Source organism: Talpa europaea (assembly GCF_964194135.1).
Source record: "Talpa europaea genome assembly, chromosome: 10".
NCBI classification, from domain to species: Eukaryota; Metazoa; Chordata; class Mammalia; order Eulipotyphla; family Talpidae; genus Talpa; species Talpa europaea.
The window spans coordinates 69022716-69047030 of NC_140077.1; the positions used below are offsets into that span (position 1 = coordinate 69022716).

General features: G+C 57.2%; 1 protein-coding gene across 1 annotated transcript; it reads left to right on the forward strand.

Moving 5' to 3' along the window:
* Window positions 1-10269: 10269 nt before the first annotated feature.
* On the forward strand, window positions 10270-20449 carry BATF3 (basic leucine zipper ATF-like transcription factor 3; the record flags this gene model as incomplete). Its single annotated transcript, XM_084244460.1, has 3 exons — window positions 10270-10434; window positions 12819-12923; window positions 20264-20449. The coding sequence occupies exons 1-3, from the start codon at window positions 10357-10359 to the stop codon at window positions 20447-20449; spliced, it is 369 nt and encodes a 122-aa protein (XP_084100586.1). The 5' UTR covers window positions 10270-10356.
* Window positions 20450-24315: the final 3866 nt, after the last annotated feature.

A 24315-nucleotide genomic window follows, 5' to 3' on the forward strand; every position in this document is an offset into this window, starting at 1 on the left:
TCTGCGGCTGGCGGGGATGGAACTGGCACTGCAGAGACAGTGGCAGCTTCACAGCACTGTGCTCAACCACCTGCACCACCAGGGAGGCCCGTGTGTGTGTTTATTCAGGAGACAGAACCCATTTGTAAAAGGGACAGAAGCCCTGAAGGGCATTTTGGCCAGGAGCAGATCCGGGTGGCGAATAAACACAGAAAGATGTTCCAGTCACTGCCATTTGGGAATGGACACTGTGGGTGGGCATTTAAAGTGCGGCTCCGCAGCAGAGAAGCTCTTCCACATGCAGAGACTCTCTGGACGCTCACGGTTCATGCCGTGTCCTCTCTGGAAGACACTTTGTCCATTTCTCAGAAAATGAAACATTAATCACGAAACAACTCTGTGACCCAAGCAGTCCTGGGGTTTTTCCCCACTAGAATGAAAACTTCTGTACACACAAAATCACATGGACAAATGTTTCAAGCAGCTTTATTCATGACGCCAAGAACTAGAACAGCCGGGATGTCCTCCAAGGGCGAGGGACTAAAGAAACTGGGTCCATCCACACCGAGGAACACTACCAGTCAGTCATGAACTGTGGTGTAGGAGAGTCTCTGTCGTGTGAGTGTATTTACATAGCACATGTGACAATTAACGGAGAAGCGGAGGTCAGGGTGGTCCCTGGGGTCAGGAGGGGGGCTGAGCAGAGCAGGGAAGTAGCTGCCCGGGGGAGAAGCCGTGCTCCTTGGCCGCTGGATGCCAACACCTGTGGTGCCCTCACTCCACAGCCTGGTACCATCTTGCCGTTGTGGGGAGCCCATTAAAGGGCATAGGTACTTCATTGCCAGTGAATCTACTGATAGCTCAACAATTAAAGGTGTAATTAAAAACCCAACCAACCGATAGCACAGAATTTAGAGAGGAGAGGAGAGGGAGGAGCACAGAAGTGAGGGGTTGTCCCTGTTCTGGGTCTTGGATTAGGTGGTGGGTCTAGAGGGTGTGGGTTACATTGTTAACAAGTAAATAAGGACTAACTGGGAGAAACCCATGTCTGCACCAATGATGGCAGAGTAAGGAACCAAGGGTAAAATTCATCTGATTTTGCGTAGTTGAGGTCCGTCGGAGGGGAATACATGAGCACACTTCCTTCTGAGAAGTGGACTTTGGATGGCTCTCCCACACAGACCAAGAATCCTTTTGCCCTGGACAAGCCAAGAGTACAGGCTGTTATTAAGAGAAGTTTCTCGAATGGTGGGGGAATACCAAACTGTCACTCTCTTTCTAATGAAACCCGTTGCAACGCCAGTGAAAGTCATTCGACGTGTATTCATGCAACAGACGCCCAGCTGAGCTGAAGGCCACAAGAAATCCAACGTGCTTCGAGGAAATCAAAGATTAGTAAGTGTGTTGTAGAGCAGTCCCGATACAAAACGGGGTGCCTGACTGTGGGTCCTCACCCACGCGCTTAAAAGGACTTATCAGTGCTCTACTGCACGCACACGCGAAAGGTTAATAAAAGGTTTACTTACAAGGGAAGGGCAAATGAGGAAATGTACAGCTCTGGGAGAAAAAGTGGGAGACAAAGTTTTAAATGTGTCCTACCCGATCCGCCGATCTGGAATCCCAAATAGCACTCTGAGAGCTGGCCGCGAGCCAGGAGCCGTGAAGCCAGGAGGCCAGCGATAGCGAGCCACCCCAAGGCCCACGTGTTTGGTTTTTATATCCAACCTGGCTGCCCAACTCCACCCTCAGGTCCCAGCCACCTTCCCTTTGGTGGTGACAGGATTTGTCTTTCCCAATGTCTTGATGGCTTTAGTCTGGAGTTGGGGTGGGGTCCACAAAGCCTGTATGGAATTGGCTCAGGACATCATTTCCCCCTAACAGGTGGTGGGAGGAAATGAGTGAAATGATTTTTTAAAGTGAGTGAAGTGATTTCTTAGGATGTGAGTGAAATTCTCTTTTAAAGTGAATCACAGATGACAAGCATCTTACTCATGGTTTTGACTAGGTTAATGGACAACCTGCTCAGCCATGAGCCACCATAACCCTGGCGGGTGACGTAGTAAATGTCACTGTGGTGTGAGCAGCCGCATGGCCAGGCTCGAGCACTGGCTCCCTCTGCTCGGCGGCTATGCTGGGCGGTCAGGTGACTCTTCAGTCCAAGGCCACTTGCCACAGTGAAAGCTCATCCTAGACTGAATCTTGGGTGAGTGTGCCCAAGGAACTGTGAGCCAGAGGGTAATTCCTGACCTGGGATTCTGGCTCCTCCCCACTTCTGGAGAGTAGACTTTAAAAGTGCTCCTTGTCTTTGTGTAAATGCATCCTTCTTTCTTTCCCTATTAAAATGCAAATACTGGGACCTCCCTGGTGGCCTAGGGGTTAAGCCTCATTACTACCACCGACCTCAAGGGCCTCACTCTCCCCAGCCATGGAGGTGACCCACAGGATGCAGCAGACCTCTCCTGTCTCCCAGCTTCTCCCCTCAGCAGTGGATTTCAGTGGATCCACCTGTTCTGCTCCCCACTCTGTCTCTGGTGAATCCTCTTACCCCCTCTTACCCCAGTTCTTCTTCGCAAAAATAAATCAATCTTTAAAAAAAAAAAGTGGGAAACTCAGGATCTCCCTGGTGGCCTAGGGATTAAGTCTCAGTGTTGTTATCTCAAAGGCCCATTGCAATGGTCCGAGTTCAACTGCCCGCCAGGGAGTGACCCATACAGCATAGCAGACCTCTCCTGTCTTCCTGCTGTTCCCCTCAGCAGTATTTCAGTGGATCCACCTGTTCGGCTTCCCACTCTGTCTCTGGTGAATCCTCCCACTCCCCACACCTCTGGCCTGCACCCCAGTTCTTCTACACAAAAATAAATAAATCTTAAAAAAAACCCGCAAACACCTTGAGTGCTTGCCCTGAGAACAGCAGGGGTTGACGGTGTGACGTTGAGGGGAGAGACCCAGGGCAGGTACTTTGCAAGAATGGTGTGATGGGCTGTGGTGTGGGAGGTGGTGCCCAGAGGTACTCCTGGGTGGCCTGCCCCTCAGAATCCAGGGCACAAGGAAAACAGCTTGGGGTGTGGGTGTCTGTGGAAGGAAGGGAAGTGGCTAAAAACAACCCCTCACACACCGTTTTGAGGAAGGGCCTCATCATCTCTTCCTGTTTTTTTTGTTTTTTTTCTTTTTTAGCAGGAGCCCAGATAGGGCCTGGAGAGACGATTCCAGTCTCTGACCCTGCATGTCCACCCACCAATGCTACTGACTAGCCGGTGGGGCGTCCCTGCTGCTGGAAGACCTGTAAGTGCAGGTCACTTTGCAATTGGTGTGGAGTGACCTATAGGCACAGGCAATGAGTCCTCCCTGGAAGTTGTAGATAAGGCTTTGGAAGCTGCTGCTTCACATGAGATGATGCAGCCCAGGCCCTGGCGTGCCCCCGAGAGTCCACGACGAAACCTAAGGCTGTCGTTAGACAAGTACAGAAACGCGTGGGCACAGCGGTGGCGGTAGGCGGTGTCCACCCCGTTCCTGTGCTGAAGCCCCGACCCCAGTGTGACTGTCTGGCCCCAGGGTCTGAGAGGTAACTGAGCTCAAAGGAGGCCACTAGGAGTGGGTCCCAGTCCCCTAAGACCGTGGCCTTATTGGAGGGGAAAGTCGTTTCTCTCTCCCTCTTCCTCCACCCTCTCCCACCCTGACGCCCCAGCTTCTCCCTCACCCCCACTTGCCCTGTGAAGACAGCCAGGAGGTGAGCGGGAGGAGAGCTCTCGCCTGCTAAATGGGCGACACGTTGATCTTAGACTTTCCAGCTTCTAAAACTGTGCGGTCTAGCCCCCAGCCTGGCATTCCCGGAGCAGCGCCCGAGCTGCCTGCCCCCCGGCTACTCCAACACTTGCCGCGCAAGCGGGCCCTGCGCTTGCATCAGCTCCGTGGCCACTGCAGCGAGTCCGAGGAGCGCAGGAAGGTGCCGCGGAGCAGGGCTGTGGTCACGGAGAGGTCGGGCGACAAGTCGGCATGGCCGGTGGCGTGATTTCCGGCACGCGTGTGCAGGCACTTCGGTGTACGTGTCCATCCGCGTGCTCCAGAGAAATGGGAACCACAGCCGCAGGCGCATTGGCTGTGAGAGGGGGTGCATTCAGGAGTGGGCTCCTGTGGTGTCTGCATGTCCCCCAGTCTGCCATCAGTGGGCTGGAGACCCAGGAGGCCGCTGGAATAATCCAGGCGGAGTGCGAAGGCCCGAGATCGGGGTGCTGTAGTAAACCCACGAATCCGAAGTCGGAGCACCCAGGAGCCCCGACAGAGACTAAGCCCCAGCTCAGGAAGAGAGTGAGGCCTTGCCCATCTCTCCTTCTAGGCCGTCGGGGGTGGGCGAGGCCTGCTGACACTGGTGAGGGCCGTCTCTCCACTACCCGGAGACTCTTGCACACTGTCGAGAGATAAGGTCCCACCAGCTACCCTGGACAACCCTTCGATGGTCAAATGTAGGGCGGGCTGCAGGGAGTCTTTTCCACTCTATGCTTTCAGGGAAACTGGGTTGTATTTATTTATTTATTTGTTTGTTTGTTTGTTTGTTTGTTTATTTATATTCATTCATTCATTCATTTATGAAGATAGATTTATTTATTTATTTATTTATTTATTTATTTATTTATTTATATTTAAAGATTTATTTATGCATGCATCCAAGAACTGGGGTACAGGCCAGAGGTGGGGGGGTGAGAGGATTCACCAAAGACAGAGTGGGGAGCAGAACAGGTGGATCCACTGAAATCCACTGCTGAGGGGAGCAACGGGGAGACAGGAGAGGTCTGCTGCACCATGTGTGTCAGATCCCTGGCCGGGGATCGAACCCGTGCTGCAGTGGCTGCGGAGAGCTTCGTGGTGCTACGCCAAGAAAATTTGATTTAAAAAATATTCTGATAGTTGCTGTCCGCCCCGCCAGGTGGGTAGAGCCACAACATGCTGAAAACTGTTGTTAGATTTGGAAAAACTGTTTTTCACTGCAGGGGTAGCGGTATTTGGGGGCAGTTCTTGTTTTCTCTTCCGGGGATTCAACAGAAACATGTTAGAACTGATGGTGCTTGTCCTCCTGTGCTTGCGAGGTCTCAGCAGGGCCAGGATGTTTTTAGTAAGCTCAGCAGGCCCTTGGATGTCATTCATTCTCTTTCTGTGACCTGCGCATCCTTATCACTGATCGCTAGAGTCCAAAGTCTGTCCACCCATCCCGTTGACATTCATCTTTTCCTCTGAGTGAACGATTGCTTCTTTATCCAGGTGTAGCCTAAGAATAGCCTTGAATTTGTGATGATTTCCTTGGTGACATGAGAACAATTTCTATTGTTGTTTTTTTTTTCAATTTCTTTTGGTTTTAATTGCTTTCCTTTATCTCCTTTTCTACATGTCATTAGTTTTGTTTTATTATTATTTTTTTAATGTGCTTTTCCTCTTATTCTTTAACACTGAAACGAACTTGGAGATCAGAGGATGGTGACCTTTCCGTACAAACCAACAGCAGTCTGTACTTTCCTTTCTAGAAAATGTTCCAGAACATATTTCCAAATAGGGTTAAAATGGCACATTCAGGCTTTATGGGATTTGCTGCTCCCACTAAAAACAAAATCCTTTGAGGTCCCTTTGTAGCTGTAGGAGCCGAGTGGTGGGTTCTGTCCCGGCAGGAGAGGTCAGTGTTTTGAGGCAGCACCGACAGAATGGGAGGCAGGTGGGGAAACTCAGGTCTAGATGACACGACCCTTGTCAGGCTGGTCAGCCCAACAGGCACAGGATGCTCCTGGGAGCCAGTCAGCAGCCACAGCACGACTGGAGCCAGAGATGACGCAAACCACATGTGTACCCCAATGTCTACATGTGCCTCCGCCAGGTCCCGGGGCCTAGAGCTGGGCCAATAGCCCCAGACACCAAGGGACTGAGGGCAAGTTGTGGGGGAAAGAGACCACAATCTTAACCCTCTAGAGTTAAAGTATCCTACTTTTGTGAATTTCATTGCAACTTGCCACCCCTGTCTACATTTCCTGAGCCTGGAAAGGGGCAGGTGCCAGTGCGGGGCCCTGGGCTTGGCTCAGGGGTGCCAGACAACACCTGGCAACACCTCCCAGCTGGCATCCTGCCCTCCTCTGTTGCAACCCTGCAGATACCCATGTCCCACGGCCCCACACCTCTGCTCAGAGCCCACCAGTCCTCCCGCACTTGGGTAGGAAGCCACAGTCTCCATGGCACTGCTCGACCCATGACCTGGCCCCTGGCCCCTGGCCCCTCTGACTTTACCTCTTGGTTTGCAGCCCTTCTTTACTAAACTCCAGCTGCCCACAGTTTCTGGCAGGGTCCAGCACCCTCCCAGGGGTTGTGCCGGCAGCCCAGACTGGACGGGATGTCATTGGCCCCTCTCTGGCTTTCTTCAGGGAAACCTGCTTCTTCTCTGGTGAACTCTCCAGACTCTGCCTCAAGCCCCCCTCTCTGCAGTCCCCCAGCCCCCCAGCCCCAGGGCCACCTTCTGTGAAAGAGCAGGGCTAGACAGTGACTGGAAGGTCAGTTTCCCTAAAAGAGAAGAGCAAAGGTGGAAAGGAACAGGGTTTTCTAGCATTTAGGCAATTGTTTTCTTGTGAAATGAATCATCAAAGGACTCACTCGCTGAACTGTGACACTCCTGCCCTCCTCCCCATTCCCAAAGACGAGGTCCAGGGTCACTGTGGCAGTTTAAGGAAATTACCAAACATATTCTATCATTTCTCTCTCCAGTTCAAAGGAAAACATGCAAAGAGAAAGAAAAAGGAGAAGGGAAATAGGGACATTTGAAATGCTTGTGCTTGTTTACTTATTCTTCATTTTAATTTTTCTTTCTCCTCTGACTTCCAGAGAAAACAATGAATCAGAAATAATAACTGGAAGTCAAGAAAACAGGCTGTTATTAGGGCTGCCCCTTGGGCAGAGAAGCATTGGCATTTTGGAGTGACAAAAGGGCGCAGCGGCAGGCAGGGTCACATCTAAGAACAAAATGCTTTAAGGTGTCAATAAACATTTTATTTTATTTTATTTTATAGATTATTTATGCATACAAGAACTGGGGTACAGGCCAGAGGTGTGGGGGTGAGAGGATTCCCCAGAGACAGAGTAGGGAACAGAACAGGCGGATCCACTGAGATCCACTGCTGAGGGGAGCAGCGGGGAGCAGGAGAGATCTACTGCACCATGTGGGTGGCTCCCTGGCCCGGGATCGGGCCTGGGATCGAGCTCGTGTCCCAGAGGCTGTGGATAGCTTCATCTGTTGCGTCTTAACGCCTGGGCCACCAGGGAGGCCCCAATAAAGCATTAAAAAAAAAGTTTAAACAGACAAGTGAAGGTCACTATTGGAGTCTCTCCACCTGGACAGAAAAAACAGCACCTTAGTGTATTCTATCCTCGTCCTTTCTCATTTGCACATGCTTCTTCTTCTTTTTTTTTAATTGTGGCACAGAATTGGCCAACTTAACCACTTCTGCAGGGCATAGTACAGAGGTATTATGGACGCGTTAACAAACTTGTTGCGCTGGTAGCTCATGTTCCCTGATTTTTTTCTCACTTTACTTTATATCCAATAAGTCTCCCATGTGGCAAATCCATGCATATGCTTGTTTTAAAGATGGGCGGTGTTCCAGTGCTTGCCCATCATGTTTTATTTGCACACTTACCCATAACTGGATATATTTTGCTGACAATTTTTTCTGCTCTTAAAAACATTAGTGTCAACTTTTAGTGCATCTAATTTTTTTCCTTTTGTCTTTTCAATGATATTCCTAGGATGACTTTCCAGAAGTGAAAAAGCTAAGTCAGAAGTCTTGCCTTGAAAGTTAAAATAAAATTGCTTTCCAGTAGATTTGTCCCAATTTACAGTGATGCTTGTGAAAGAAAGTACCAATTTCACCTACTCTCACCAGCATTGATGACCACTTTTTATTCTGCTAATGTAACATTTTACATGGTCTCTTGCTTTGACAGGTGTTTTCCTATATCTATTTCTTGATTCTGTACTTGGCTGGGAAATGCCAGTTCATGTGATGTATTACCTGTGAGAGGCTCTCTCTTTATTTTCCTTTTGTCTTTTCATGGACTGTATGTACAGCTGAGACTTTAAACCTTTATCATATTTACTGTGACTACTTTCACCATCTGTTCTCAATCTCTGCGGATGTTGTCACCCAGCGCTATTTCACATTCTGATCTAGCTCAGCTCTTTCCCCTGTGATCTCACCTATGGTGGGACCCCCTTGGGAACCCCAAAGACAACCCCTCTTGGGCTTGTCTTATTCCAGAGCTCTAATAAGGGACTTTATCCCTCTTTATCTCCTTGATTTTTAATGTTAAATTAAGCCACGCATTTTCATGTAGCATATTTAGGTCAAATTGACCTGTTCGCTAATGCTAGGTAGTCAACTGTTCCTTCTCAACGTATTTGAAGAACCCCTTGAATGAGGGCAGACGGTGGTTCGGGGTCTGTTCTGTGTGCTGGGTGTGTGTGTGTGGGGGGGGGGCAATCCCAGGCTCCCGAGGAGCCAGCTACAAGGGGCCCCTGTGACTTATGTGGAATGTGGTGCTGTCCGCACCCCCAGGATGAAGGGAGGTGGTGCTCCAAATGCCCGGGGTGTTTTCACCGTGACCTTTCGACGTCAGCAGCTCTGCGGAACCCGCGCGCTTCTGAAAGCCCGAGAGCCACAGGTTTTCCCGCCTTCTCAGCGTCCTACGTTTGCAAGTCAGGGGCTTTCAGCTGATCCACCGCAGACTCACTGGGCACGCTTGTGGGCAAGGCGGGATGCAAAAGAGCCCCGGGGATGAGCAGAGAAACCGGGAGGTTGAGGAGATAAATGGAGCGAGCCAGTGAGCGCCCGGTGCTCGGCCGTGGGGCCGGGATGGGGTGATGGGGTGATGGCGTGGGGCGCGGCTCGGTCACTCGAAAGCCTGTGTCCACCCTCATCCCTCCGCGACCCCCTGCCCGACCCGAGGCGGAGACCTCCGCCCGGCGCAGCGGGTCCAGCCCTCCAAGCACCACACCCAGCCCCACCCTCGCGCTTGGCCTCGGGCGGCGGCCAGGTTGACCCAGCCGGCTCCGGGAGCTGTGCGCGCGCCAGAGATCCCCGCGGAGGGGCGCGGGCCCCAGGCTGGGCGTCCCAGGTGCCCCCCGGATGCGCGCGGCCGCGCACGAGCCCGACGGTTCCAGCGCCCGCACGCGCTCCGACGTCTGCGCCCCCGGCCGGTTCCCACCCGCCCCGCCGAGGTCGCGGTCGCCTCTTCTTTCCCCTCGCCGGTAACAGCCGACCACAGGCTCGAAACCGCTCGCTGTTTTCTCCGCCGCGACCCTGCAGCGCGCGGCTTGGCTTTGCATCTTTTAACCGGCAGGCGGGTGGAGGAAGGCGCCGTGTCCGCTCGCAGCTCAGCTGGAGAAGGCGCCGTCCTCACCCACAGGCAGCGCATCTGGCGCTTTAATCTTGGAAAAGGAAAAGGATCTGGGGTCCAGATCCCCGCGTCTGTCTGTGGTGACGTCCACGGGGCAGATTTCCTCTCCAGGCAGCCCAGTCACCACTTCAGTCCTGACAACCTCCCTTTCCCGGCCTCCTCCAAGGGAATTCACCTCCCGGCCGCCCCGCCGCGCTCCCTCCCACGGCCTGGGGGCGGGGGCCGAGGAACTGTAGAGAAGGTTCTCCCGGCAAAAAGACCCCGGGGCGCCCGCGCGTCTCCGGGTGCGCCCCGGGCCTGGGTAGCGCGAGGTCCCTCCCCGCCTGGCCCGTGCCTCCGCGGCCGCGCAGGGGTGAGAGTGGGGACGGGGGCGGGGCGCGCGGAGAAAGTCCCCGGGGACTGTGACCCCTGAGCTGTGGAGGCAGGGCCGATGCGCAGGCAGACGTAGCGATGGGACCGGGAAAAAACCACCAACCCCAAACCACCCACTTGTGTTTCTCACCCCCAGTTCTCCGAGGGAGTCGGAGGACCCCAAAGGCCGCGCCGCGCCTCCCCGACCCCCAGCGGCCCGGCGGCGCCTCTCGTAGGTGGGCTGCGCTTTCCCTCCGGAGTTTCGGAGCCGCCACGTGACTTCTACGAAGCGCCGGGGGCCCCCCCGGAAAGCCTCCGGGGTGGGATCCGGGACCCCGAGGTGCGGCGGGAGGGCGGGGAGAGGCGGCGTCGGGGCGGGGCGGACGTGCGTCGGGGAGACGGCGGCGGCCGGGTGGGGTCAGCCGGCGGGGAGCGGGCGCCGGAGAGCGGGAGCCGAGGGGCGGGGCGCGCGTGGCAGGTGCGGGCGGGATGCGGGGTCCCGGCGGACACCTCTAGGCAGCGCGGGCTTGCAGGGCTAGGGCCCCGGGCCGCTCCCCTTCCCGGCTGCGCGGCGCGGCTGGGCGTGCGGCCGGCGTCGCGCCCGGCATGTCGCAGGGGCTCCCGGCCGCCGGCGGAGTACTGCAGAGGAGCGTCGGGGCGCCAGGGAACCAGCCGCCGCCACAGGTAGAGACTGGAGCTCCCGGAGGGGCGTGGGGAGGCGGGATGGGGGTGCCGGGTGCGCGAAGAGTGGGTGTCGGGTGACTGCTGAGCGCAGGGCTGAAGGCGCTGCGGGAGCGGGAGAGGCGCTGGTGTGGGGGCGCAAGGGCCTTCCGGGGACCGGTCTGCGCCTCTGCACCTCCCCTCCCCCTTTACGCGTGGTGCCCGCGGCATTCGAGATGGGGATCCGGCTGCCGTGCCCTGGTTGGAGGGACGCTAAGGTGCCCATGTCCCTTTCTGGGCCCGTATGTCCTTGCTCCCCTGCACGTGGGCGCCCCCCCCCCACCCGCTTGGGTGGCCCGCCGTCCCTGTGCTTGCGGCCCTTCCTTGGCCTCCTAGTGGAGCCCAGGGCGTGGAGAGGGGATAGCTCTACCTCCTCCTGCTGCTGCCAAATGGGGAACTCGGCCCGGTCAGCGTAGAGGTGCGAGGGGCTCCCCCCACAGAGGGTGGACTCCACTCCAGTGCCGCTGGAAACCCCAGGTCTCTCCAGTCCACCGGCGCCATCCCGGTCACATTTACAACTTAGTCAGGAAGGTGCGGTGCCCTGGGGGCACCCACTCAGCTGCTTTCTGGCCGAGATTTTTCGTGGGGTGCCCCTGGCAGGTAGTGTTACCCCCCAGAACACACTCATCCCAGCTGGGACTTGGGCTTTGCCACACACAGGCTCAGTCTTTGCTTGAGGTCAACAAACCTCAGTTTCCCCACCTGTGAAATGAGTCTAGTAAATCCGCCTGGTGATGTATATGCACTAGATGAGATGTGGTCAGTATTATTTGAGGATCCCTACTCTTTGCCCCCCTTTTTTGTCTTGATCACATGTTTCTGCTGGCTGGTGGGGTGTGCCCTGTGAGAGATGATGAGTCCAGGGTAGAGGGGCGGGGGCAGGCTGCCCCTGTGCCCTTGCTGTTGGGGAGCAAAGTGGTATGATTTCCGGGCAAGCCCCAAAGAGCAACTGTAACAGGGGCTACTGAGGGCACCCTGGCAGCTCCGGGATCTAATCCCGTTTTATCTACACCCGTCCCAGCAATGGTTAAAGATCTGTGACCCTGTGTCCAGGGCCTGTGTCTCTCCCCAGTGCCTGGCACGTGGGCACACAGGTAAGAATCATGGGCATAATGACCAAGTCACACCTAACGTGAAATATGAAAACTCAGAGAATTGAAGTCATTTCCCCAAGGCCGTACTGACTGTAAGAGGGAGCACCGTCCTGGGTGACCCTCCAGCTGCAGTCCACCCTCCGCCCAGCCCCCACGACGTGTTCTGGTTCTGTGGACCGCGACTTCCCTGCCTCTGGAAGACTACACTGGTCTCTGCATGCCTGTTCCGTTAACCCCTCTCCAGGCCGCTCCTGTTTTTATGTTATTTTTATATAGACTATTTATTCTTCTCTATTGCTAGCTGCATGGGCTGAAAATGCCTTACCTGGTCTCCCTCGAGGTGTGTCTCTTATTTGGAATGCAAGACCACGTTATCCACACTTGCTTTTCCCGAATAGTGACAGTTGAGTGGCATTCCTGGGCTTGGACCCCATGAACTAGGGCCCCCGCCCCACGATGCTGCCCCTCAGAATCTTCTCACCAGGCCCAGGAAGCGAACGCTGCCCACTTCCCTGTGTTTTCGGTCACCGAGCAAAGTGGTTTTGCAGGGGTGGTCATTTTCCCGCCTGCCTCTCTCAGGTTTGGTCAATCCCACACGCAGCTGAGAACTTTCAAGAGACACCACACATTTGCTTTCTGATTCGCTCTGACCTGTTGAAGGAAACTGGCAGTCAAGCGTTGTTCAGATGAGCCTATGGGAGTGGCCCTGGGGCCGCGGGGGGTGTGGCGGGGGTGGTGGCCTGATGCGACATGTGTGTGTGATTTGCACTTAGTATCAGAGGTGCCTGCGTGCAGAGGTGGGAGCCGGACCGAGAAGGTTCCAGGGTGATGCCTCTGCTGCTCCCTCTCTCTGAAGGGGGTTGACATGGCAGCTCTTCTAGGCACACGCCCTGTGGGTGGAGGTGGGTGGAGGTGGGTGGAGGTGGGTGAAGGTCTCCCCATCCGTTGGGGGCCCTGAGACCTGAGTTCCACTTCCCACTCCCCACTGAGGAGCTGGTACCTGGGGGCAGTTTCTGAACCTCTTGGAGTTTCTTCTTCCTCATCCTTTAACAGGCAGACGCGGCACAGCCTGTGGGTGGTCTTGGGGAGGAAGGCTGGGCGTGGCCCAGTTCAGGGGGTGCTGGGGGGGCCTCTGTGCCTCCAGAGGTGCCACCCACACTGCAGTGGCTGCTGTGAAGCAGGGCCCCAATGGTGATGCCAGAGGAGAGGGTTGGGGTGAGGGCCCCTCCTCATGCCTGGCCGTGTGCCCCGCAGAGCCCTGAGGATGATGACAGGAAGGTCCGGCGGAGAGAGAAGAACCGTGTCGCTGCACAGAGAAGTCGGAAGAAGCAGACCCAGAAGGCAGACAAGCTCCATGAGGTGAGATGGCTGTCACGGCTGCTGCCCTCTGGCCCGGGTGGCCCTGTGGTCACCTGCAGTCTCTAGGACGCCCACACTCACCCCTCGGCTGCCCGCCGGGTGAGCTCCCTCCTGGCATCTCCCAGTCTCCCTCACCGCTGGACACTGCTCACAAGCAAGTGTATAAAACAAACCAACCTCCGAGGCTGGTTCCCTCGCAGGCTGCTGCCCTCTCTCTGCGCTAAGGGCCCAGCCCCCTGTCCTCCATGCTGTTCCCGCCTGGCCCCCACAGGCACGCCACGCACACCTGCACACACTCACTCTCAGTCACACATGTGCACTCATACACACTCACACTAATACAAACACCACAATCTCACAACTCACACTAATGCTCACACTTTCACTCACAAACCCTCACTTTCATACACATGCTCAGTCTTTTTCTCTCAGACACTCATACACACTTGCACACTCACACACTCGTACACTCACATGCACACATCTGCTCACACTCACAAACCCTTACATGCACACCCATACACTCATGTTCCTTCTCACACATGCACACACACATGCACACACGTGCACACACATGCACACACACTTCCCACAGAAGCGCTCCACCGGGCAGGGTCACCCCTCTCTCTGGCCCGGGGTCTCTGCCAGATGGGGCATCTGACACCATCGCCCTCCCCTTCTGAAGACCTCTCTTTCATTTCTTCTCAAATACCATCTTTCTCGCTCCTCCCGGCTTTCCTCACCACAGTTTTCTACAGTTTCTCTGTCTGTTCCTTAGGTGCGCTGTGGACTAGGGGTGCTGGCCGCCCTCGGTCAGGGGTTTCATCTCCGGCCTATTCTCCCCACGTCCGCTCCAGTGCTGATGGCTCTCAGGGATGAGCCCTCCATCCTGTCCCAGGTCTCCAGCATCTGCTCAGGCTCCTGGGGGGTCCCGGAGGGCTGCTAGGGTGCAAATAACCTGGGGCGCTTGCAAAAATCCCATTCAGCAGCGTTTCCCCTCTGCACAATCTCAGGGGAAGGGAGCCCCCTCGCGGGGAAGGGGTTTGGACAGCCCAAGCCCTGGCTTTGCACAGTCGGGCAGAGGCACTGAGGGTTCTAGTTCGGCTCTCCGGCACCATCCTCACACATGCTGCCCTCACAGCACCCGGCGGGGGGAGGCCCTGGCACAGGAGGTCCCGTGGGGTATGGGGGGGAGCGACATAAGCTCTCAGGGCAGGTGACCTGCTGCCACAGGTCCACGGTGTGGCCGAGATCACCATGTCAGACCTTCTCCTGGAGCAGGGAGGGCGGCCCTGGAAAGAAGGTCCTCAGACTTGGCCAGGGAGGTCTTTCCTGCCTTTCTTGGTTCTTTAAAATTTCCACAGAGGAAGCGCGAGGCCCGTGGCCTCCTTTCTCCCTTCCCTTGTCCGGCAGCTGTGCTCCTGGCTCCCGGTCCCTGCGTCCCAGGGGATATGGCAGCCCCTTCGGACCACAGCAGGGCCCCTCCCTTAAGAAGCTTCTAGCTCACGCAGGAGTATTAGTGCCAGAAACGCCGGAGGACACTGGGTGGTCAGTCCGGAGCAGCCTTGCCTGTAGTGGTGACTGCCTGTCTGGACAAGGCCTTTTCTAGAGCGACGTCCTGTAGCTTCACCACACAAAGGCCTCCCGAGCCCTGTTGTGGGCAGGCACTGGCCTCGACCCCGTGGCGTGAGGCCCTGCCCCTCTTCTTGGAAGCACAGGGTGTCCGAGGATGGCATCTCAGGGGCCCAACCATGATGACCTCGGCAGCAGCGTCAAGGAACATAGATTTACTCTTGCCATTTAGTGTTGCATTTGAAATGGGCCTCACAGAGTAGAATCTAGGTGTCCACAGGCTGGCTTCCTTGGGGAGGCTCGAGAGAGTGTGTCTGCTGGCCTTCCCAGCTTCTAGAGGCTTCCGCGGGCCTGGGCCTGTCCCCCAAGTTGTGTCTTTGTCAGCTGCTTTCCCTGGCCCCATCTCCATCAGCACCCCCACCCCCCGAGCCCTTGACTCCTTTTGTGGCATCTGAAGACCCTAGCCGGTCTGCACAGTCCGGGGCAACCTCCCATCACAAGGTTCAGCTCTTGTGTGTCCCTTCTTGGCCTCTTGCCATGTGCGGTGACATAGCCACAGGCTTGCGGGGCTTGGCAGGGCCTTTGTTCCGCTCAATGCACAAGGAGCAGAAATGCCCCTGGAATATTTCACGGTGTTAAAACAAGTTGCTTTCCCTCCATTCCTGTCACTTGGCTCTGACGCTAGATCCCAGGAGGTGGGGGTATCTCCTTAACCCCTTCCGATCCTGCTGAGCACTGGGTAGGGTCTGGGGGCTCCCTGGCCTTCCCAGAGATGGGATGTCCTCTGGAAGCCACACATCCCACTCCTGTGTATGGGGCTTGGAGTGGCCCAGAGCCGGCCCCACTGGCAGGGTGTCAGGCGAGGTTGGTGTGGTTGAGAAGCACAGGGGCCCGGAGGCCAGGGCAGTGGTGCCTACCTCGTGCAGACCCCAAAGCTGTCACTAGCTCCATGCAGCATCTGGGGAGATGTCAGGGAGGGGCTTAGGCACCCAGCCTTGCATAGATGAGAGGCAGCAACCGCCAGCCCTTACTGGTCCACGCCTCCCTCCAGCCCAGGCTCTGCGTGGTCAACAAAAAGAAATGTGCCCATGAGGCCAGGATGTCCGCTGGGAAGTGGGGTGGAGAGTGCTCGGGCGAGTGAGAGCACCTGGCACCCAGCTAGGGGCCCCAGAAGAAAGCCCCTTGGGCCCCTGGCCCATCAGGCCACATTTGGAACTGGACACGGTGTTCAGAACCTCCTCCTGGTCTGGAATTAGGGCACTCAGAGGAGCCCTCGGCACATGGACAGCGCCATGAAGGCCTCGCTCACTCCCCCAGCTAGGGGTGAGACTGGTCATGTATCTCAGAGGGTATGGCCCTTCTGGAATACCATGCAGGGGGGTATTTAGAGCAGAACATGTTTAAAATCCCAGACCTCTCCCTGCCACCTTGCTCACGCACACCTGTCCTCCAATGCCCTGGAAACCCTCCTCTGACCCCAGCTCTCGAGCACCCTGGCCACTGCCCCTGCCACCAGGTCCCCCAAGTCCAAAGTCTGGGCTGTGGGTGAAGGTGGGACTTTCTTGGAGGAGAGGGGTTGCGGCCAAAGGTAGATGGGCTCCCTTGCAGCAGAGCTTCCGCGGGGAAGAAAGACCGTGGTGGGGAGAGGCATGGCTCTGTGCTTTCAAGGCCTCCCTCCACGTGCTGACCGTGGGGTTTTGACCCCACTCATCTCTGAACTCACACACGCCCCCCGAGTCCATGATCACAGAGGGAGCCTGGGACGCCCTGGGAGAGGGCTCAGAAGCAAGCAAGATTGGCTCAGGCTGGGCCCCCCAAAGCGTAAGAATGAGAAAGAATTTTGAGTCAGAAAAGGAAGGCAGCTGTGCCATCTTGGGAACCCCAAATGTCACAAACTGACACATTTCTTGGGCAATATGATTGTGGTGTCTGAGACCACGGTTTTGCCAGATATTGAAAATTCTAAGAGAAATGCTTCGTCCCTCCCCAGTTTAGAAACTGTGACGCTCACTCACAGCCGCTGCTGGGAAGCATTGGGGTGTCAGGCGAAGGAATAGATGGGGGCCAGTGGGGAAACGGGACCTGGCCCGCCCAGCCCAAGCCGAACTGCGGCCACTGCCGGAGCGGAGCGGAGCGGAGCGGAGCGTCGCCCAGCTGCGGTCAGGAGGGCCCCCGCCTGCGTGGCTGCAGAGCAGCGCGGGGCTGGCCGAGTCTGGCTTTCTTGCTCCTGAAATGGGGCCAGTGTGGGGCGTGTCCTCCGAGGGCTTTTCTCTCCTCATTTCTTTCTCTGGTCCCTGGAACCCACATCCTTTGTGTCTTTACCAGCTCCAGGTCCCTTCCTCCCCCTCGGAGATGCTCTGTGTCCCCAGCACCCCCAGACGACCCCTCAACCCCAGCCAGCCTCTTTCAGATGCACAGAGCAGTCTCTCCCCCTGGGCAGGGCTGGCACTTGGGTGGTGGGGACCCAGGGCACTGTAGGGCCTGTCTTTGCCCACTAGATGCAGCATAACCCCCTCCCCTGTCCAGGTGCTCCCGTGTTCCTGGGGGCTATGCAGAGCACCCCAGTCCAGAGTCACCTTGGCACCTGTTTGCGGGGCACACTGGGGTTGCGGTGATTTCCCCACCTCTGGTTTTAGGGCTCTGCTTTTTTTTTGTTTTAAAGATTTATTTATTTATTTATACAAGCACTGGGTACAGTCACAAGTGCAGGAGGGTGAGAGAATTCACCAGAGCCAGAGCAGGGAGCAGAACAGGCAGAAGGACCAAGGTACACTGCTAAGGAGGTGCCATGTGGGACCCTCACTGGTGGCCGGGGATCAAACCGGCGCTGCAGAGGCTTCGGGCAGCTTCACAGCCCAGCGTTCAACCGCTGCACCACCGGGGAGTTAGGGCTCTGCTTTGTGACTGCCCTGACCAGTGCCCACTCAGGGAAGGCAGCCTGATGACCCCAAGACCTCCTGGGTCAGCTGATCGAGACCCAGAGGTGTGAGCACGGCGGGGCATCTCTCTGGGAACATCCAAGCGTCTCTGCTTGCTTCTCACATGTCTGGCCCAGGTGGTTTCTCTCAGGAGGATGTGGCCTTCTTCTCTCCCTTGTCCCCTCCGTGCTCTCTGACCTCTGTGGCAGCCCCCACCCCAGCACCCGCTGCTCTTCTGCCTTCACAGCCCTGGTCGTGCTGCAGAAGATCTTGCTTCTGTCCTCTATTCCCTGTGCTGGACATAAGCCCCCTGTGGATTCATGCGTGAGCCTTAAATCTCAGAAGAGAAAGAAAGTCCCTGCGGGGAGGGCGGCAGGGGCCACGGGTGCCTGGGGCCACGGCGGCCTGTGGGGCCTGCACAGCCTTGCTGAGCTGGCCCGGGGAACCGTGGAGCCTCAGGAAGGCTGGGTGGCTGGGTAAAGCAAGCCGCTCTGGCGAGTTGCCCAAACCCATCCAGCGGGCTGTGGAAGGCACTTTGGAATATTCTGTTCATGGAGATACCTCGCTGTTCTTGGAATCAGGTTAACAAAAGCGCATGGGAAGCTGCAGAGTCTCCGAGTCCTTGGACATGAAGAGCATGTCCAGTTGCGGGTGGCTGGGGGGTGTGTGTGTGTGACATGTGCTGTGTATGCCCACACTCCACACAGCCACCACCTCCCTGTGGCTGCAGGCGGTTCCCAGGATGCCCAGGCCCCCACACCATGTCCCACCCATACCCCTTCTTGCCCATGGAGAGCTTCTTGGGTTGGAAGTTCTGGCCCCAGGACCAGTGTTGGGAGCCAGAGAGCAGTGGGCAGGGCAGGCTGGGGGCGGAGCCGGGGAGGCAGGGCTGGGGGGTTGGGAGGTTGAGGTGTGAGGGGACCTGGGCCACTGAGCCTGAGGGTGAGGCAGAGAGCAGTGGCCCGGGGGCCTGGGCAGCAGCCCACCTAGACCCTTTGTTCTGAGGAGGAAGGTGCTCAGAGAGGGGGGCGAGAAGAAGTAGGCAGTGGTAGAAGAGCCAGGAGGACTGGCCCGGCAGGCAGGGTGCAGGGGAGATGTGTGTTGTGCAGAGACCCCTAGTTCTGTATGTCTGCTTTTTGGGGAGGGACCTTGTTTGAGGTAGACACTGCAGCACATGCCACCAGGCCGAACAGAACACATAACGAGAGAGGTCGTCCCATAGGGACTGTGGTCAGGGAAGGCTTCCTGGAGGTGGTGGGCTTGAGCTGGGCCTATATCGGCAAAGGAGGAAGGCCGCCCAGAGAACAGCATTAGCCAAGGGGCAGGTTGAGGATTTGCATGTGCCCCCTGGGGCTGTAAGATCAGACATTTTAAAAATGATAGTTCTTAAAAAATCAACTTGTTAATTAAGAGAGAAGAGGTGAGGGGTCATAGGTCCGGTTCCCAGCACAGGAAGTGTGAGCTGCACGCAAAGCCTGACCGGGTGAATCACCAAGAAATGGCTGCAGACAGCAGGCTCTTCATCGGGATGTCGGCTGCGAGAGGGTGTCTGTTGCTGGGCCGTGGGACCTGCCATGGAGGGGACAGAGCTGATGAGGACAAGACATCTGGCCTACCAAGTTCACACTGCTTCTTGTGGTGGGGTCTTGAACCCCTGAGCCCACACAGTGGAGATTCAAGAGCCTCAGGGGAGGGATATGAAACCCACCTTTAAGCTCGGCCCTGCCGCTGTGGCCCTGAGTTCAGCCGAGCTCAACGGAGAAGCAGCGTGGGAAGGGGTGGCCTCTGCCAAGCAGGACCTCAGGATTGGCCCTGCCTTCGGGAATGAATTTCCTCAGAGATCCTGGCCGTGTAGAATGTGTGTCGGGGAGGCCTGCAGGAGGGAACGAGAAGCTCTAGGAGCTCAGCTGAGCCCAGAGAACACCTAAGGGGAAGTGGTGTGGGGCCGTCTCCTCACATTTAAAGAACTGTGCTGTTGAAAGAGTATTGAATTTACTCGATGTGGTTCCATAAGGTGGAACCAAGCCCGTAGGGGAGTTTGAAGGAGAGAGAGAGATTTTGGATCAGTGCAAAGAGGAACTAATTCACAGAGCAGCTCAGAAGAGATGAGGAGTGGCTGTCCGGCTACAATAGCTTCAGGAAGATTCCATATCATCTAGAATCGCGAAGTGGAGGGGTTCCTGCACCCCTGGTTCTTAGCCTCTTTCAACCTGGGTTTAGTGGAAACTTGACAGTGGAGTGTTGGATTGAAGCCACGGCGGGGATGTCTCCACTGCTTCACTGGTGCCATCAACAAACACCGGTTCTGTTCCAGCACTGTTCCGGGTGCTGGGTCTTACCTGGGAGCCCTACAGAGACCTTCAGAAAGCAGATCGGCAAGTGGGGGTGAGGAGGCTGCTACTGAGAGGCTGGAAGGGACCTTCCAGGCACAGAAATGTGCTGGGTCTCCATCAACGTAGTTGTTTCCATTTCTAAGACTCATCGAATTGTACACTCAAGATAGTGCTTCACAGGCACACGTCCCTTGATTATGCTGTGTAAAATGTGGGCCACACAGGGGATGGTGCCCCAATAGGCAGCGCTGTCCAGCTCTGTGTGATCACGCTGCAGCCTTGACACAAGCTCCAAATGGCCCAGTGACGCGCTTCTCGTGACGCGCTTCTCAGAGCAAGGCAAGACTGTATTCCTTCTAAGTGGTGCCTGGGTGAGGCCACCTGGGGCACAAGGCCCGGCCCGCCACCATCTCCTGCTGGAAGAGACGTGAAGCAAGGAAACAAACAGGAGTAGAGGAGGGGGCAGGGTATGGGCTGGGGACACGGTGCAGCGCTGATTGGCCCCTCTCCTTCCCAGGAGTACGAGTGCCTAGAGCAGGAGAACGCCGGGCTGCGCAGGGAGATCGGGAAGCTGCGGGATGAGCTGAAGCACCTGAGCGAGGCGCTGAAGGAGCACGAGAAGATGTGCCCGCTGCTGCTGTGTCCCCTGAACTTCGCACCCCCGCCACGGCCAGACCCCGTGGCTGGCTGCCTGCCCAGATGAGGCCCAGAGTGGCCTCTGTGCCCTCAGAGAGCCTCGGGCTCTCACCTGGAGGAGGCGCCCTCCAGTCCTCGTGCAGGGCCCCCCCATGGTACCCCACCTTGTCCCCAGCAGATGGGCGCAGCCTCACGTTCCCACGGCATCAGATTGGGGAGCCGGCTCAGGAGTCAAACAGGGACCCACTTTGGCAGCTAGCAGGTTCTGCTACTATGCAGAACCATTTCCTCTAGAATTTGAATAATAAAGATGGTTATTATCTCCCTCCTGGCTGAATTCTTCAACATTAGAGGCACCTGACAGCCACCTCTTCCCTCATAGTTCACCTCTGACTCTCAGGGGTGTCCAGTGGCCCCTGGCCCCCTCCTCCCACTTATCCTCCACACAGCCATGTCTATACTAGGTGGGCACATAGGGCCCCTCAAAGCCAAGGCCAGCAGGGCTTCCCCGCCTCCCAGCAGGGGCTGTGGGCGTGGCATTCTCTCCTGCTGGGCTGCCCCCTGGGGCTGGTTTTCCTGACCTGGCTGTCCCTGTCGCTGCCCAGGTCACCTCCTCACCCCAGCAGTAGGCCCAGGGCTGGGAACCCCGGGGACTGGCTGTTAGTCTGAGTCACACTGAATGGGGGAGATCTGTCCCCTTATCTGAACAAATGTTTGAGTGACGGAGAAGAGGTGAGCAATTTCCTTTCAAAAATTCCGCCCGACTGTTCTTTTAGGAGAAGCAGGACCAGGTTGAGTCTATGCCTAGAGAAAGCAACACAGGTGCCCCCACAATTCTGTTTCCCCAGGGAAAAAAGGGATCCGTCACGGCTAGAGCCACCCCATCCTGCTTCCTACTGGCTTCTGCCCACAAACCTCCTGTTCCGGGCCTGGCCAAGGGAGCCCGCGGTCGCTGACTTGAATGTGGCCAAGGACAGTCACCCTGGCCCAAGCCTGGGACTGCCACCCCGGTCTGAGCCTGGCATGACTGCCCAGGCCAGGCAGGGGATGGATGCTGCCGTAGAACCTTGCTCATGTCTCCTGAATGTGGCCATTTCAAGGGACCATGGGGTGATTTAGCTCAAGAGTCTATCTAACCCGCCAGCTTGGCCCCTTGGGTACAGATGTGGGGTCAGTGTGTAACAGGGTGGTCCCCAGGAAAGGGGGAGGTTCCCTGCCCCACCCAAGGGAGGGTGGAGCTGAGCAGGAAGAGAAGCTGAAGAAGAGACTGAGGTAGGAAGCAGGATGGAGCCAGGAGACCTGGAGGAGGCACATGGAGCCTAGAGACACGTGAAGAAACTGTTCTTGTCTTTTGGTCGTGGACTGGGTGACACAGATGTGGGTTAGAGACCCTAGGGGAGGTGACAATGGCAGCTTTTATCTTGATGTTGATTTTGCTCTTTTCCTTCTGGGCTTGTCCGGTTGTTTGTGACCCTTTTCTGTGGGTCCCCACTGGAAGATGCTTTAGACTTGTGGCAGGCCTTGGGGCCTTGCTCTGGGCCAATCCCATTTGGATGGACTTTTACCCACGAGGGGATGGGTAACTTTGGGTGCTTAATTTAAAAACTAGATTCTTTGCCTTACCTGTATTGTTTCCTAGTTTTATTAAAGTTCCTTTTCATTAAAGTCTCCTATGTTTTGTGTTGATGTGGCGAATGGCAGAACCCATTTAGAATAGGCAGGTTTGCGGGGTTTTGGGCTGCCCCTCTCCCTGTCCTATAACAAGTGCAGGACGGGAAGGTACTTGCTCAGGGAGTACACTGGCTGAGACCCTGGTCAACTCAGGCCTGCCCCAGCCCACTGGAGAGATGACAGGTGTGGCCAAGCTCTGAGAAGCTGTGTTCTGCCGGGGGGCCCTGCACAAGGGGCCTGCCCTTCCATCAGTGCTCCCAGGCCTGCAGGTCTGGTCTCCCGTTGGACGGCCCGTCAGTGAAGGATGGACTCCAAGCCAGTGTCCCGGAGCCCATGGGACTCCCGCCCAGCATGGGCCTCGTCCCTGCTACAAAGAGGAGCTTGTACCTGTGCCTCAGGGAGGAGCCTGTGCCTGTGCTGCCTACACTCCGTCTGGGCCTCCATCTGATCCCGCAGGACCTCCTCAGCTTGCCAAGCCCCCCAGCTGTCCTGGCTGCCATCTGCCGGACCCCTGTTGTGCTGCCCGCCAGCCCACTGCTGACCCCAAGGGTCTGTGTCTGCTGTGGCTCCCGGCACCATCTCCTTCCAGTTAGTGGCTCTGTGTTCCTCAGGCCTGGGGTCCTTCTGAGTCCCCCACTCTGTCTGGGTGACGGGAGGGGCTGTGTTTAGAGATGATAGTACCTGCTTTCAGCCTGCAGCCCTGGGGGCGGGCCTTACCTGCCTACAAGAGAGGTGGGGAAATGAAGTCCAATGGGAGCTGGGGGAGGGGTGGAAGAGCTCCCCAGAGCAAACGTTGCCTCCAGAAGCCCTGGCTGCTGCACCCCTACCAGCAATGCTCACGGGTGCTCAGGCTGGGCCTGCGAAACCCAAAGCCTCTCAGGCTTTATCTTCCTTTATTTCCCAACAGCCTATAGAGCGGCATCTGTGTCTTCCTCTCTCTACCTGCTGCTTGGCAGCATAGTTCCTCTTTCCATCAGGCACCATCTCTCCCCAAAGCGTGGACTTCACACCCCATGGGCTTTCCCCCTTGGACACACCTGTTTGTCCTCCTACCTCTCAGGTGTCTGAGACACGGCCCCTCCCCGCAGGTGGTCCCCGCCCAAGTGGCCATCATCACCACCGGGTGCAGAGGAGCCCACTGTCTCCCTTCCCACGTCTGTTGCCACCTGCCCTGAGGCTTGCAGCCGGGAAGGCTCCTGGCCAGAGGCAGCCTCGGAACCTGTGCATCAGTCCGACTCTGCCGTGGCCGCAACTCAGCAGCCAGGTGCTGGCAGTCAAGCGTCCCAACGTACCCGGACCCAGCAAGTGGCCCCCACACGGCCCTCGCTTCCTCTGCTCTCCAGACAACGTGCCCCGAATACTGGGGCCGCCCTGTACACCCGGCCGCGCCCCGTACACGGGCTCAGCCTCTAACACGGCCCCGCCCCAACACGAGGCCGCCCCTGGAACACGGGGCAGCGCCCCACACGGCCCCGCGCTGAGGGCTGTCACTGCGGCGGAGCCTGGATTTGGGAGGGTCAGGGCTAATTCCACCTTGGAGCTGGGACCCCGGGGTCGCCATCATGGTGTGGGGCCAAACACCTCCAAGGTAGCCCCAGGCCCCCTGCCGCGCGGCTGCGAATATCCTTCCCCTGGCTTGGGCCGGGGCTCCCGCGCCTGCCCTGGAGAGCGGGCACTCCGGGCGCGGGAAGCTGTCGGGCAGCTCCAGGCCCGCTGCGCCGGCGTCTATGGGCCAGGGCATGCTGCCCCGGGGGAGCGCGGGCGGAGCAGGGCCCCTTCAGCGTGGAAAGTGTCGGGAGGAAGCCCTTCCTTCACGCCCCCCCCCCGCGCCCGCTTCCTCTCCGCAGGCCGCCCGCCGCGCCCGCGCCCTGCAGCGGGTTTTCCAGCGCTGAATCAGGCCCGCGCCCTGGGTGACAGCGATGAGTCTGACGGACAGGAAAGCCAGAGGCCCGAAAGTCCCCGTCCTCTTTCCCATCAGCGCGAGCGCGAGGGCGGCCACGCTCGGCTGCTCCTACCCGCCGCGGCTCGTCCGCAGGAGCAAGAAGGAAGGGGCTGCCGGTGCTGTCCAGGAACTCGCCCCGGGGGCTCTGCAGGGGGCCTGGGAGAGGGCGGAGCAGAAGGGAGGACCTAGGAAGGGAGGAGGGGAAGAGGGAGGTAAGGGTGATGGGCCTTGAGTTTTAACCTAAACCTCCCTGCTTTGGGAACTTCTGCTGAGTCCCCAGGAAGCCCCTAATAATGCCGCGGAACTCGAGGTGTGAGGAG